This window comes from Myripristis murdjan, chromosome 22 (genome assembly GCF_902150065.1).
Source record: "Myripristis murdjan chromosome 22, fMyrMur1.1, whole genome shotgun sequence".
NCBI classification, from domain to species: domain Eukaryota; kingdom Metazoa; phylum Chordata; class Actinopteri; order Holocentriformes; family Holocentridae; genus Myripristis; species Myripristis murdjan.
Window position 1 is genome coordinate 7,533,204 of NC_044001.1, and position 15,647 is coordinate 7,548,850.

General features: G+C 41.4%; 1 protein-coding gene across 2 annotated transcripts in view; it reads right to left on the reverse strand.

Annotated features, from left to right (window-relative positions):
• Window positions 1-6,004: 6,004 nt before the first annotated feature.
• smoc1 (SPARC related modular calcium binding 1) overlaps window positions 6,005-15,647 on the reverse strand; it is a 68,698-nt gene continuing 59,055 nt past the window's right edge. The window contains exon 14 of one of the 2 annotated variants that reach the window (XM_030045179.1): window positions 6,005-10,338. In XM_030045179.1, the coding sequence (XP_029901039.1) occupies window positions 10,322-10,338 (17 nt within the window). In that variant the 3' untranslated portion in view covers window positions 6,005-10,321. The remainder of the gene's footprint in view (window positions 10,339-15,647) is intronic. The other variant, XM_030045178.1, reaches the window with a different exon arrangement.

Below are 15,647 nucleotides of genomic sequence, written 5' to 3' on the forward strand. Positions count from 1 at the left end.
TCATGATTGTCTCAATGCTGTTTTAGAAGCATTTGCACCCTCTCCTGAATAATGACAAGAGAAAACTCATGGGAGAAGCAATATTGCAGCATGAAAATAGTCAAATTTAAAGTTACTGACTCTCTAGCTTTGACAGAAGATATCAGCATTGGTATGAATCGTTGTAAACCTGTATGAGTCAACCCCCTGAGCTCCTCTCTGTCCTGCTCACCTTGGCAGGAGCGTTGACGTTGCCGGTGTGGTAGCCAATCTGCAGGGAGCCGAGCACCGCTGCCAGTATGGAGGTCAGGAGCGTCGCTGTCAGATGGCTCTGCAGCACACATTGTTGGGGAAAAGTGACTTTGGAAAGAAATTACTCAGTAACTAACCTTAATTAGTAACTTATTATACACAAAAGTACTCTTTATTTAAATAAACTCATTAGGAAACTTTTGTGCACACTATGTTCCATCAATGTAATTTTTCAAATTGGAAAAAATGTCCCCTTCGTTTTTTGTTTTTTTTTTCACACTGCTCCATGGTCCCTTAATCCAGTGTTTCCCCAACATAAAATTCCTCTGTTATATCACCAAAAGTGTGTCATCTGTGCTCTGTAAATAACATCTGAAATAGTGGTTTACGGTCAAGCTGCTTCCAGGGATGCTCTTACTCAAACAGAATTTTTATTAACATTACTGGCAAATTTGCCATCAGCGTTGGGATTAGAAACAAAGCTTATCCTATGTTACCCCAACATATAAAGAATAATGTCCATGTTCTCAAGTATATTAACAAAAACATACAATTTGATATGTCATGTTCAGTAAATATCTGAAATTGTGTTGGAAAATGGTGCATGACAAAAAAAATCACATTGAGGGATCTAAAGCCTGGAATATACATAAGCCCTGGCAAAAACTGCCTGTAATAATATAGTTTGTGCCTCCAGGAGTATTGTCAAATATTCAAATGCAGTGCAAGAATATCACTCTGTTTTTTAAACTAGTACACCAGTGTGAGGGATACTACAGTATGTGACCCTTAACCTTTCCCAGCATGACCATTTCTACAGATCACGGATGGGACAAACCGCAGTGTTTTCACACATTTGCAAGATGTGCGGCATTCAGATTACCACAAGTGAGTGTTAGTGCTCTGTCTGCCAAGCAGTTTCAGCAAAAGGTGCAAAACAAACAAACCTCCTTGGATGCCATTTGTCTGGGTGAGCCGGGGTATCACTCCCTCAAGATGTAGGTGCATTTATTGTTCTCTAATTTTCTCTGCTGTAGAAAGCCGAAATAATCCCAGAGTGCAGGAAGTCAACAAATAAATAACTGTTATTGAAGAATCACATGATGCTGAAGACAACATAGCAAGCAGACAGCAGAATGATGTACAGTAGCCTTCCCTTTCTCATCAGCTGGTGCAAAACAAATTTCACACACAATATACAGAATGTCATTGACTTGCTGCATCTTGTGGACAAATACAGATTTTTGTTATATCAGTTATAAGCAAATAAATAAATCGGATGGTTATTTTTGGCTGTACTTTAACCATTTGGCATTAAAATCAGAGGAAATGTCTGTGCCTCAGGTCACACAAGCAATTTTAGTAGGTAGGCCGTAAAAAACATGCTCTGAAATATCAGTAAATCATTATAAAATACACAAAACAATATACTTCTATACAGAATAATTGACCTGTAACAAGCCAACTTACCTGAGCTGTTGAGTAAAGTAGACTGCACACGTCTTGTCCAGTATCAGTGAAGTAAGAGTGGTAAAAGTGATTAATGTGAGATGAACAAAAAAAATAATATAAACTTAATGTACCTTGAATGAGCCTGACAAGATTATATATACTCTAAATTCACATCATATAACAAATTAAAACTGTAAGTAAAATTGCCTTCTCCAAAATTAAAACTTTTCCTTTATTAAAAAGTCACACAGACTGTGCTGTTATAGTAAAATATGCTGAAGTCCTGAGTTGACAAAAGGTAACACCTTCTCAGACATGATCCATATTTGCAGTTCATGTTTTTAAAAATAAAGCTTTCATAAGGAGCATATTTGCTATTTATATATCTCCTGTATTTAAGTTCTTACCACTCTTCCTCTGAGCGTCATGTGCTGATCCGACCCTCATCCATGAGTTTAATGTCTGTCTGGATCCTCCTGTGTGACCATGCACACACTCCCACGACACACACACTTACACAAACACACACTCACACGCTCACTGGACCCCCGAGCCCGGTGATGAAGTCACACCCGGCTGGTGAATTTGTGGCAGGCCTGACAGAAGCAGCAGGAGCCACGGGTCCTCTCTGGCACCTTCGGACCAGCAGGCATCGACACGCCGAGCTCTGACTGACCGAGGATCAGTTTCCCTGTGCCGCCCCGGCCTAAAACTAACCATCACTGAAAAACACCATCCACATGTCGGTGCTAACATGCAATTTGACTGACTCTCGTGCAAGAGTTTTGGGCCGCCATCTTGACAGCAGCAAAGCCAAATGTTATGATTTATGTGTGTGGAGCACTAACTTAGTCTGGGTCCTCTGTCCTGGTTGAACAATGAATAACGAACAGAAGACACCAAACAAATTGGCATCAGTATGACACTTCCCAGCATGCTTTGCAACAACAGTAGAGTTTCTCAGAAATTGTGTAATTCCTGAAGTAAAGTCTTCTGAGCAGCTCATTGCTTTTGGCAGTTATGGAGCTCATACCAAAGTGTGAGTTGTAACAAATTACTGCACATTGTGAGGGTTGTTAAAACTACGAGTGTTAACAATGTTCAGTGGAATAAGCCTTTTCTTTTTGGGCCTGCATGGGGTACCAAAGATCAACCCATTCAAAACTAATGAGGGAAATACTCGAGACTTTTGTGTTAGTGAAAAAACTTCTTTAATGTCATGACAGTCTTCCTGTTTTTGGAGAGAGAGAGAAAGCGAGGTGACAAGTATCAGGTAAATGTCAGCAACAGCCGACTGAAGTGATCTGTTGTTAAAGGCACATGCGTCAGGATTTGCTTGTTTGAGGCTGAGGCATGCTTGAAAGGCAACGCCCATCACACAGCAGTGTGACAATTTAGAGCCACAAAGATTTAATTGGCAGCACCAGGATGAAGTGTGTGTGTGTATCTCCTTTCCTTTCCTTTCCTTTCCTTTCCTTTCCTTTCCTTTCCTCTCTTCTCTAATTGCCCTCCCTTGGATCCCGGCATGCAGCTGAAATTCCCCGTCCTGTAATCCATCCTGTCAGCTCCGAGCGTCCAAAAGCTGTCGGCCGGTCGGTCCATACTGAGGCTGTGATAAAAGCCACATTAATTAATACCAAACACAGTCAGACCCTGATCAAAGACAACAGATGTGCGACGATCTCAGGGCATGAAGGGTTGTAGCCATCTTGGCTTCTGTGGTCTGGTGTGTGTGTGAGTGTGTGCATGTTTGTGTGTATATTTTCATGTTTCTCTGTGACATATGTGTATATATTTGCATCTTTTTTTCCATACATGTGCATTTGCATGTGGGCATTTTGTGCATGCGTTTGTAAGATTGGCAGATTTTATTGTATGTCCATATAATGCATCACTCTACATGTGTGTAAGTAAGTAACCCACAGTTTTTTCCCATTACAAAGACAGAACCGAGCATTCTGTATTTATCAATATTCTTTATTAAACCAAATGCAATAAAAGAATTTTGCCCCAAGTAAGCGAAAAACACTTTCCTCTGTGATTTTTGCAACTGAAATTAGCAATAAGATTTTCACTTTTACAGGATTTACAGGCTGTTCCTGACAAACGGCTGCTCAGTGCTCAGTTCCACCCTATTGCGTTTTATTTACCATGGAAATTCACCCATAAAACCGCTGTTTAGGCGTATCTTTAACGCAAATCTGTTGGCTCGTACAGCAGAGCAAGTTTGAGCTCCTCCCCCCACCCAAAAAAAAAAAAAAAAAAAAAAAAAAACACGGAGAGGGGAAAGAATAGTTAGCTATAGGGGGTAAAATACATCGTCCACCTGCAAGCTGTGTGCCTGTGTTCCCCCAGCTGAGTTCTCAATCAGCGTGTGGATACGCCTGTCTGGAACATGACCTCTGACCCCGAGCCCCGGCCTCCTGGCAGGCAACCCCTGACCCTGCGCTCAGGCTGCTGGGCAGGTGCTGCTGCAGACACACAGGGCATCAGGCTCACAAATGGTGAACAGTGCAGGCCCCCCTCCTCCCTGCAACCCCCTAACGGCCAGTGTTTAGCTATCACACAACCTAATGGCCCTCTCTAATTACCTCTAATGGTGTTTGATCTATTCCTAAGTGTTTCAATGCCCACAAAAGGAGGAAAACCCTATAGGGAGAAAATACTCATCGCCACTAAAACACGCAGGCGTTGTAAAGTGATAGTTTTCACTCCTGCTGGTGCCGTCAGTGAGATCATCGTTGCTGAATTCACGCTGCGTGGCCGAGTTTTGTTCAAACCCACAGGACTTTGTTTTAAATTCTAGCGGCGATCCCAAGGTTTCCAAAGATACCAAATATGTGCTGCTGGATTACAGGGAAATGTGGATAAAAAGATGCACAAGACGTCTAGATATTTTCTATATGTTGTAATGGTGCAGCCATAAAACAATGGCATCTTGGGTTCAAATATTTCACTATGTATATGACTATGTATGTGATATTGTCATACAATATGGAAAAGTGTTTTTTTTTTCTAATTTCAAAGCTGTTTCAGTAAAATTTTAAGGGGAAATCAGAGTTTAAGGGGTTAACTGTGTTGAGTCTTTACTATAAACAGATATTCCCGAGCTCTCCAGCTGAATCAAGTTGACTTTTACGGTCTGTAGCGCCTGAATGGAAAATTAGACCCAGAACATTTGAGCCATTACAAGAATTGATCAAACAAGGCGCGTATGATGACAAGTTTACTGCTCATCTATTTATTACTAATTTTTGGTGAGCATGCATTGATTTCCGATACATCAGAGAGAGTCACTAATAGGTTTTTATCACAAAATGAGATGATTTGAAGTAGGCAAATTCGTAAAGTATAACAGGTACTTTAAAGCGTTTACAGATGGGATCCTCTACATTTTCTTCTATGTTTATCTGTTGTTTTTTTTTTGTTTGTTTGTTTGTTTTTTTATTAAAAATGGATGAAGACATTATTGGAAATACAGGTTTATCACAGATTATTAGTTTGCCACCCAATTATTTGCATCTTAGATAAAGGTGAGTAGAGCAGACGCTGCGCCGAGGGTGTCCACTGTCAGATTAGATTAGATTAGATTAGATTAAAGACATCATTATAAACATCTCAAAGAATCATCATGTGGCACCTGCACTGCCCACACATCACCCTCAAAACCCCAAATTCCAGTCCTCACCTATCCACCTATGAAAGCCCTTTGGCAACCATCCCACCCTTCAACAAAAGAGAAAACACACACTCTCACTCACACACACACACACACACACACACACACACACATGCACGCAGATACATCCCTAAGCAGCTGCGTCATTATAAAACTCTTTTGAACTTCACACTGGAAGTCAAATGCCACATGTGTCAGTGCAAGACAGATGTACTGCAGCTGCCTCCCGGCTCCAATTTCATCTGTGCTACAACCCGCTTCCCTCCCTCCACCCCTCTCCCACCGCCCCCGTTTCCGAACCACCGCCATCACCGGCGACCTCACCCCGAAGCCCTCCACCTCCCATCATGCACCGGCAACATCCACACCTTTGAAGTCTCATCGCCAAATCACACGCACTCAGCAACATCAGCCCAAACACAGAGCATCCTTCCAGGCCTTCATAATTCACACGAGGGACAGTTAACCTTATAAATGTTTATAGAAACCAGAGAGAAACCACTTTTAGCGATCTGTGAGGTCTAACTAAAGCTATGATGCAAGTTTAAAGCAAAATACGTGGGACCTGGGAGTCCGCTGTAAAATTAAGAACAAAGAGAATGAGGTTTTCCTTTAAAAACATTTATTTTCAATTCATGGAAGTCAATTGGCTTGGTTGAAAGTATAGTGTGTGTGTGTGTGTGTGTGTGTGTGTGTGTGTAAACTCCTTGTGTTATAGAGCATACCTGGCTAACAAGGTACTGTGTGAACTAGACGCTTGGTGTTTCAGAGGGACCATTTCTAAAAGCAGTGAGCCATCTTCACCATTAGGGGTCAGCGTGGAGCTCCGCCTCCTCCTCCCCACTTTGGGATGGGAAACTACCAGAAAAGCAAGTCCTGTACAGCCCCATGGGAGTGTATGAATGAATGAATGAATGAATGAATGAATGAATGAATGGTGTGTATCTGTGTTTCCAATTTCCAATGTTCCCAGGGCCCTATACTCCCTCAATGTATTTTTTTTTCCATGCACCATTTTCAAATATGATTTACTGAGCATGTACTATCAGATTATTATTTTTATTGTAACAAAACACAGGTACAGTGTGTAAATTCCTCCTTTTTTATGTTGGGGGAACCTACATAAGGATTGAGGGAGCAAGCAGCCAGGGAACATGGAGTGGACCCTCAGCTCAGCCACGTCCTGCAGCGGTGCTGAGGCACATATGACAATTAGGAATATTATATTTATTATTTACACACAGAAAAAGCCTAAGTAGATTGCTAGCTGCTCACTAGCTAGTGGTCCATTTTCTTGCTCAGTCTGGTTTGTCTTAATGGTCTTCCTGTTGTTTTTCCCACCTCCAGTGTGCTGGATATTAAGTAAGTACTGTAACTTGCATCAATTTCACCTCAATTTCAGTCATTTAACTGATTTGTTTTGCAGCAGATTTCATTTTTCTAACACATTAGGGAGAAGAAATAGCAGTAAAACAAGTTGAGGCTGTCTTGTTAAGCCTCTTTGGGTCTTGAAAAGGGAGCAGTGAGGAGCAGACAACCCGGGCCTCCCTCTCCTCCTGTCAGACTGACAGCAAATCTGAAAAACTTCCTCCACTATGAATCCCCTGTCCTGATTAGCGGTGATTACTGGCCTGTTGGGTTATTTTAGATGTTGCATGTGATCTGCAGCCCCGCAGGATCTGGAAGCACTTCAGCAGACAGACACACAGGCCCAGTGTTCAGACCTTGACACAAACAGGCACACAGGAGACGGGAAAAAGCCCTTCAGGAAAGAAACGTTTCTTTTCCTCAATCTTGGCAAATCAATCCAGTTCAAATTAGATGCTATTGGACCTGTGATCCTGCTAGATTAAGCACCAGGTGTACAGAGCCGAGTTGATTCTGCAGTGATGATGACAGGAATCAAAAAAGCTAAAAGAAAAAGGTTCAATAAAACCTCCAAGGTAAAACAAACAGTGTCCAGAGTTGATAACACAGTTCGGACTATGTGTGTGGTTTTTTTTTAAAATACATCTCTGATTTATTTGTACGTTACGAAGCATCCAGACCCCTCAGGTCATCCGGGACCGGTTTATTCGGAGTTCCCAGGATCAAAACCAAGCAAGGTGAAGCAGCATTTCTTTTCTGTGCTGCCCACCTGTGGAACAAGTTTCCCGAATCCCTGAGGTCTGCTAAAACTCTCAGCTCATTTAAATCCAGGCTTAAAACATTATTGTTCACTGTGGCTTTCCAATAAATTAAATACTTCACCTCTTTTTAACTTTTAACTATTTACTTGCTTGTTTTGCATTCGTTTCTATTTTTAATTTTCTTTTAAATGAATGTATTTTTCTGCTTCAGTAAAGCCTTTTGAATTACCTTGTGTCTGAAAGGTGCTTTATAAATAAACATGCCTTGCCTTGCCTGTGATGCAGTAAATTAGCTGCTGTAATAGTCTAATGTCCGACATGATGCAAAGACAGTGGAGAGTTTATATTTTTCTGCATTAACTAGAATGAGGATGGAACTGCTTTTAGAAAGTACGTGAACACACCCAAGCCCCGACAATGAAATATGGTCAAACAAACAAAACAAACAAAACAAACAAAGTTATTATACATATTTACAATGGGAGCCTTGTTTCCTTACTTTCGCGAGCCACTGCAGTGACTCTCGGGGATATGCAAAGAAATACACAAAACAAAACAAATACACAAACATTCAAACCACAATAACTCGCGTCTTTCCAATTTAAGGAGGGAATAGCTTCCACGTGTGAGGGAGGGATTATTACATTGTTATTTCATTGTTCAAAACTCATACATATGGTCTTTTTCTCGAGTTTCCCCCCTCTGCTCAGTCATTTTCCTATTAATAGGACGCCCTAAGGGAGTATTTTAACAAAGACTTTCTTGCATTGTCTTAAATAAGGTGGCACAGATCCAAGTCCATGTGGTGGTAAGTGTTTTACAGAGTAGGGCTGACATCATCTGCTGGAAGACATACAGTGCAATGAATGTGTTTACATGCATAAGTGTATTCTGATATTACCGGGCAGACTCAAATATTTATTCCAGGAGCTGACATTCAATGCCACATCTTGTTTAAAATTACTGGAAAAAAAAAAAAAAAAACTGCTGGAATACTGATACTGAGCCCTTTACTCCATTATACTGACTAGTTTTTGTCATCTGTGTGCATGTTAGTATAAGAAATGTTGTTTATATCTCTATATTTTTCGAATTAATGTGTTAATGTAGATCTATTAATTGTGCTTAGTGAATGGGATATGACCTTAAACAGGATGTACGCATGATGCTTTGTACTGGAATATGACGTGCATGTAAACACACTCATATAACCCTGCTGTGAAATAGTCAGGAGTGAGTTAACACAGACTGCCAAGCCTTGTCTGAATCACACAGAGCTCAAGTTGATCTGCACAGCAGGTTGTTTAGTACACAGAGGTCAGAGAGGCAACAAGCAGGGCGGCACGATGCTGACGAATAATCATATTGTGAGTATTCCGCCGAATACTGCATTTGCCGCATAAACTGCAATACAGTATGGGTGAGTTGGGTGGACGATGAGAACCGTGGCGACTCAAATGTCAAATTTTGTGCTTACTCCACTTTCCTACTGCAGATTTAACATGGGATGCGATTTCGGCTTTCAAAACTCTCATCTCAAGCCGCTTTTCAGAGCCAAAATCCTCTGAATTTGTAACGATTTATACTTTGACTTGCAATTAATTCATGATTCACGCAGAACAACATGACACATGAAGGACTACATTATGGTCAGAATATGATCTTGTATGTTTGCGTAGCATGCTGAGATTTTTCACAAGCAACGGTGGAAAGTACAGTTGTGTTTGTACCAGTGTTGGGGGCGATGTGTTATTTTGAAATGTATTAGAGTACTAACTTCAATCTTTTTGGTGACTGGTAAGTTCATGTGATTTGTTTGTACTTGTAAAAATCCCTCTGCATCCTGTGCAGACAACATGCTGACAATAAAACTAGCCCATGGTCTTGCATTGCATTTTAAAACACATCGGCAACACAAGCCACATTACCACTGCATGTTTTTGAAGTGGGTTATGCCAAATTCGCCTAAGAAACTGAATGTTAAGGATGTAAAGTAACTAATGATTTTTTTAGAGCTAACTTTCCCCAACACTGGTGTGTTTTGGAGACAGAAACTCTCTCCACTTGCAACGATTCATTTGTCTCCGAAGCCGAAGCGTTAATGTTTCTATACCGTTGTGAACAGTGCAAGGGGATTCATACAGCTAACTCTCTGCTGATCATTTTAGACTCAACGCTCACAGCTTCATTCACATCACACTGCAACTACTGCATCTCGCGCATAGTTACACATTCATTTGAACTGGTCTTCCTATACGGGTATCAAACACAATGCATTAGGAAAGTGTGTGTTTCTCTACGGGAAGTGTATCGAGGGACATTCAGGCCTCTGCAGCTCCTCTCTATACACGAGGCTATGTTTAACAGGGGCAATGCAAAGAATTAGTTAATAGCCACAAAATGCTGATCACTAGTGCCTGTTCTTGTTACTGGAGGACACAACAGCAGAGTGAACACACAGGGAAATGTGATAACATACACATACGTGCTGTTCCAGTGGTGAGTCAGTCATCTCTTACACATAGTTACGTATTCTCATTCTTGTCTAGATCTTTTCAGTCACATCAAAAGAAAAAAAAAAAAAACATCATCAAAAACACATGTACAAACAGATAAAAAGTCAAACATTGGGAGGAGAAAGTGCAAATATTTTGGCGCCGCTTCGTATTCTTTTCTTGTTTTTCTCTCCTTTTTTTTTTTTTTTTTAAACTCAGGAACTCAGGAACTTCTTAATTTTTCTGCTCCATCTTTCTCTTTCCTGTCAGCAAGCGTACAGATGCCTTCCCTCTGTGCCCTCTGCTCTCGTCTCAGCTTCTGGAAGCTTCTCTTCTCACACCAGACGACCTACTGGGAATAGACAGACAGACAGGAGGGGGGGTGGGGGTGCAGAAAATGCCATGACTCGCCTGTTTCAGTATCCGGCACGCAGATGCGCTCACACACATTGCTGGTGCATGACAAGACGACAGCATTCCCCGACCTCGACATGCCTTAACTCACTTGGACAGACACAGAAGAACACATTTTTAATGCTACTGTACATGTAATCCTAAATTAGACTACATTACAGATATTATAAATCATCTACCCTAACATATCTTCTCCCGGTTAAAAACCCATTTACGTATTTGGTGGTGCGCTTATTTAAATTCTTGCGCAGAGCTGGCCAAATGTAGATGATGTCACTGGAAGATATTTTCAGTGCAAATAAAGTTTGACAGCAAAGAAATGTCCAGCTGTCTCAAGCATCAACGTTTCATGTCAGATGTTAATGTGAGTCTCTAAGAATCAAGGAGCAAGACCTTTCCTACGAGCTCTCTTTCTTTTCAGAGCTGCCATTTTGCACCAGCGTTCTTAAAAATCATGCAACGAGAAATTAATCGTAGACGAGGTCGAGACACCAAGGTCTCCACTGGCAGTAGCCTCAAAAGGCCAGAATGCATTGCAGCCAGAAGAACTCAGTCTTTCTTTTGCAAGTTCCTATGTTGTCAGAATAACAGTTACTCTTTCCACTTAAAGGGCTCTAGTTTCGCAGACCAGGCGAGGCGAGGGCGTAGCGCAGATGCGCTTCGCCAACTGGGTGTGGCCAGGCGGATTTTCCAAGTTTGGCACGCCGGTCTCGGTGGCGCAAGTACTCCGCCGTCCCTCCTACCGGCGGAGGGGAGGAGAGAAGGCATGGAGTGGGTTTGACAGCCGATTCACATGTAACCAATCAAATGAGCCCCTGTCCTTGCCTTTAAAATGCGCTGCGTGAAGGCGTAATGAAAGTTTACACAGCTGACATGGAGGTCTATTGCCGCGGTCGGAGCGGAGCTCAGGAGACAGGCGCGGAGCGGAGACCGGCGAGCAGTGCGGACACGTCACCAAAACCTCACAGGCAGGCTTCCGGAATGTCAGGCACATAAACAATGCAATAAATACCGAAAACACTATTCAATGCTACGATCACAATCAGCACATACATATATCTCCATATCAACTGTCCCGTCACAGCTGATGTCAGATCAAAGGAGATTGGCACTGTTTGTGCTGATTGTGAGGTTTTGGTGATGTGCGCCAGGCAGCCAAACTTCCACTGCGCCGGCTCCGCTCCGCCTTGCGCTGAAAGTAGACGTGGTTTCAGATGGCGAGCTTTTGGCGCACCTCGGCGAAGCCTTTTGGCACGAAACTGTCACTGCACCAAGCAGAATCTGTCGGCACCTCCCCCCGCTGCGCCGCCACTCCCATCTCGGCGAACCTCTGCCTGCGAAACTTGGAGACTGTCCGCCTCTGCCGTTTCGCCGGTCGAAACTAGCTCTGAGCGGGGTTCGCCTCACTGCGCCACCCCGCGCTGCGCCGGGAAACTAGAGCCCAAAGTGTCTTCAAGTGCATGTCAGAAGCATTTTGGTTAGAGAAGTATGAGCTTCCGACTTGACTGGTGCTCAAGTGTTCTGGTTGGAAATATTGGACAGCCACAGCAAATTGAAACCATCAAACATGGGCGGCGCATTTCTTCGGTGTTTTATTGTAGCATTATGAGCACCAAATATCGGAAACCTTTTTATCTCAGCACCAGCATGAACAAGACACTCTGCTGCAGGAGTGGAGAGCAAGCCAGAAATTCAGATTTTATCAAAATTCCCAAATTTCTTTCCACATTAATTACTAGTAAATAAGGTAAAAAAAAAAAAATGTTTCCAATATACACTTGTTGAGCGCAGAATGTTCAGGTATGTTCTCTGTGAGTTGCACTGGCAGTGGCATTCTGGGAGATGTAGGAAATCACTAACACATTGACAAAAAGTGGGCACGCCAACACTGGTAAATATTTTTCTACAAAACGGACATACAAAAAACATCATTTCTACTAAACATATTGCAGAGACTGAGCCGAATTTTATGCAAATAGATGCTCATGTATTGCAACGACACTTCTGTACACACACACACACACGCACACACACACACACACACACACACACACACACACACACTGGACAAAAACAACTGAAGACTTAGATTTGATCAGAAGTTAATAAAAGTTCCCTATCTGACCACAGCTACCTTAAAACATTATCTATTCATTAATATTGTTCAATTACATTTTTTTTTTGTAAATTAGCTGTGTATTTAAAGGCTTGATGTGACTCTTTAGTTAAAGCTTAATTTATCTCAAATTTTAGTATCTCGGATCTTGTGACTGCGCCTTAAAAAGCTGCTCTCTCATCTACAAAAAATGTAGTAAAATTAAATTAAAAAGTCATTAGTCTGGGTTTCGGTGTCTCATGATGGTCTAAATGTTATATCAGAGGCTTTTCCACTCTGCCCGGAATAGACTTCTAGGGAAAAGAGTGAATTCTTGTAATTTCTGGCATTGAAATGAACACTCGCACAAACTACCAGCTGTAGCTACCTTCAATCTAAAAATATCAGTATCAACCTTTGAATATCAGTCAAACTGTGAATGTGTGCGCTTCACGTGCACGTGTGTGCGTTCTGACACGTGTGTGCACGTCCATCTGCGCTAAAGAGGTCGGTTTTGCTCTGAACGATCATGTGGAAAACAGACCCATCCTCTGTGGTCGTGCTTCATAAGTTTTTCATTGCAAGTGCCTTCCACCAGAACCCATCGTCTTCCTCCCTGCCCTCCCTCTGCATCTCACAAACACAATTACCTCAATTATACAATTAGAGTTTCCCATCCAGACCATGCATTCTTTTCTAATCTATGGAGTATACTTTTCATTTTGCTTTTTTTTTTTTTTTTTTTTTTGAATTTTTATTCATAATTTTCATGAAAGCAGTTCTCGAAACAGTAATCCCATTTGTCTTACTGTAAGCAGAGTTAAAATGTGTTTTCAATTAGAAGAACTGCATCTGAAGAAAAGAAGAATTTTTTAAAACATCTGTACTTAAACGTCTCTAGTTAAAAAAAGTAATTTAATACTAATTTTAGCAGCTAAATATTTTTATTAATTTTAGGGTAACACTTTACAATAACAGTACAACAATTAACGTTAGTTTACATTAGTTAATGCCGTAATGGTTAATTAAATGTTAGTTAATGATTATTATGGCATTTACTAATGTTAATAATATGTACAATAACCCTTAAATAACATAAATGAATACCTTAACATGAGCAGCATTAGTAAATGATTCTTAGACACATTAGTTAATGGTTAGTTAACTGTTACTTAATGTTTATTACGGCATTAACAAGCGTTAATTGTTGTACTCTTATTGTAAGTGTTACCAATTTCAGTAACTAAGTAGTATTAGTAGTATTATGATGAAATTATGCAATAAATTTAGTAAGTAATTCAAAACTAATACTACTATTTATTACTAGAATTAATACTATTTAGCTACTAAAATTAGTATTAAATTACTTTATGCCTTTATTTAAGTAATTAAGTAATTTAATATTCATTTTAAAAAGCAACTAATAACAACAGCTGTTGACAGGTTACAAGACAAACTGGCACAGCAAACTGGAAGAGTGAGATCTATCCAGCCACATTTGGATATGACTTGGCAAACTGTATCTCTCTGCCTGTAATTTGTACTCATTAGGGGCAGATAAAACTATATGTGTGCATGTTTTTGGAAAAAAGTTGTTGCTGTTGAGTTTTTCCACATGTAAATTTTTGCCGGTTTGAGGTCCCATCGAGCCGCACTGTGGACAGGGAAGGCCCCGGCAGGCTGGAAACGTTGCCAAATCACACAGAGACGATCTAAATGAGGAGACTGCACCAGGGAGTGAGTGGGAAAATATCTATTTTGTATTGTGGGCGAACTGTTCCTTTAATTTACTATGTACCACTAAAAAAAAATTAATCTGAATAGTCTACGCCGGGCATCTGCAGCAGGAATACACCCAGACAGTCCAAGTGTACCATCACATGTGCTGATGTTACAATCGAGGTGTAATTCATCCGCTTTCTCATGTTGTGTTGTGTGGTATTGCATTCACGCTTGAACTGTATGGAGCACCATGCTGTACACGGGATGGGACTGCTTCCTGCCTCATCAATCAGAGACAGAGAGAGAGAGAGAAGAGAGAGAGAGAGAAGGAGAGAGAAGGAGAGAGAGAGAGAAGGAGATGGGTAAAGAGCCCAGATTGCTTGCAGATGGTTGTCAGAGGGCAGTTGTGGAGCTTCTCCCCATGGGAAGAGGGAGGAGGCCGAGGTGTGTGTGTGTGTGTGTGTGTGTGTGTGTGTGTGTGTGTGTGTGTGTGTAAGCAGCAGGGCCATGGGGGCCAGCACTGTGCAGGTGCGCTCCCTGTCAGTGCTTGTTATGTTATCCATGAAATAGAAGACCAGCTGATTTCACTGCAGATGTCCACTCTGAAAGCTCCAATAGTCCTGAGCAATTCATTTACCTGGGAGTCAAGTACTCAGTTTATAAAATATCAAAATCACCCCGCAGCTTCGTGTATGGGAGGTTAGCTTGGTCCCTCTGTATGAGTAAGAACAATAGTGAATGTTTTTATTTATTCTCTGAGTGTTTCTCCTGGATTTTCTGGATCCAGATGAAAGCTGTAATCGCTTTCGCTTTCTGTTTCAGCTAAACAAATGTCTGTTTTGCTACTCTCTAACACCAGCTGATGAAACACAACTGTGAGTCAACATAAGCCCCAGTTCAGGAGAGCTTTTACATTTGCTCATGCACAGGAAGGTACACAGGAAGTGATGCTTTTTACATCTCCAGCAGTACAAACGGTGATTTGGACTATGCAGCACAAGAACTAGTTAGCATGACAAGCCAGCAGACCAAGAAGAGTTACACCTACAGAGACTCAAACTTCAAGGGGCCTGGGCAGAAATCAAACCCCAGCCATCACCATAACAATATGTGAAATGTGCTCTACCAGGTGAGCTACCAGGACGCCCTGCTCCACACAAAACTACCTTACTGTTTCCTAGTCTTACACAGATAATCAGGGGATTTTTCTTGTGAAAGGAGATGCTGGATAAAAAGCACCAATTTGAAAGTAATGGATTACAACCATAGCTGGTGATTTAGTGGGTTATGGGGCAATATGCATTCATCTGATTGGCAGGCAAGAGTCATTATGAATTCAAACATGAGAATCAAACAAACACAACCTCTGACAAGGATTTAATTGTCCCATTCCAGTTGTCTATTAGGATATTTCACAAAGTCACAAATTG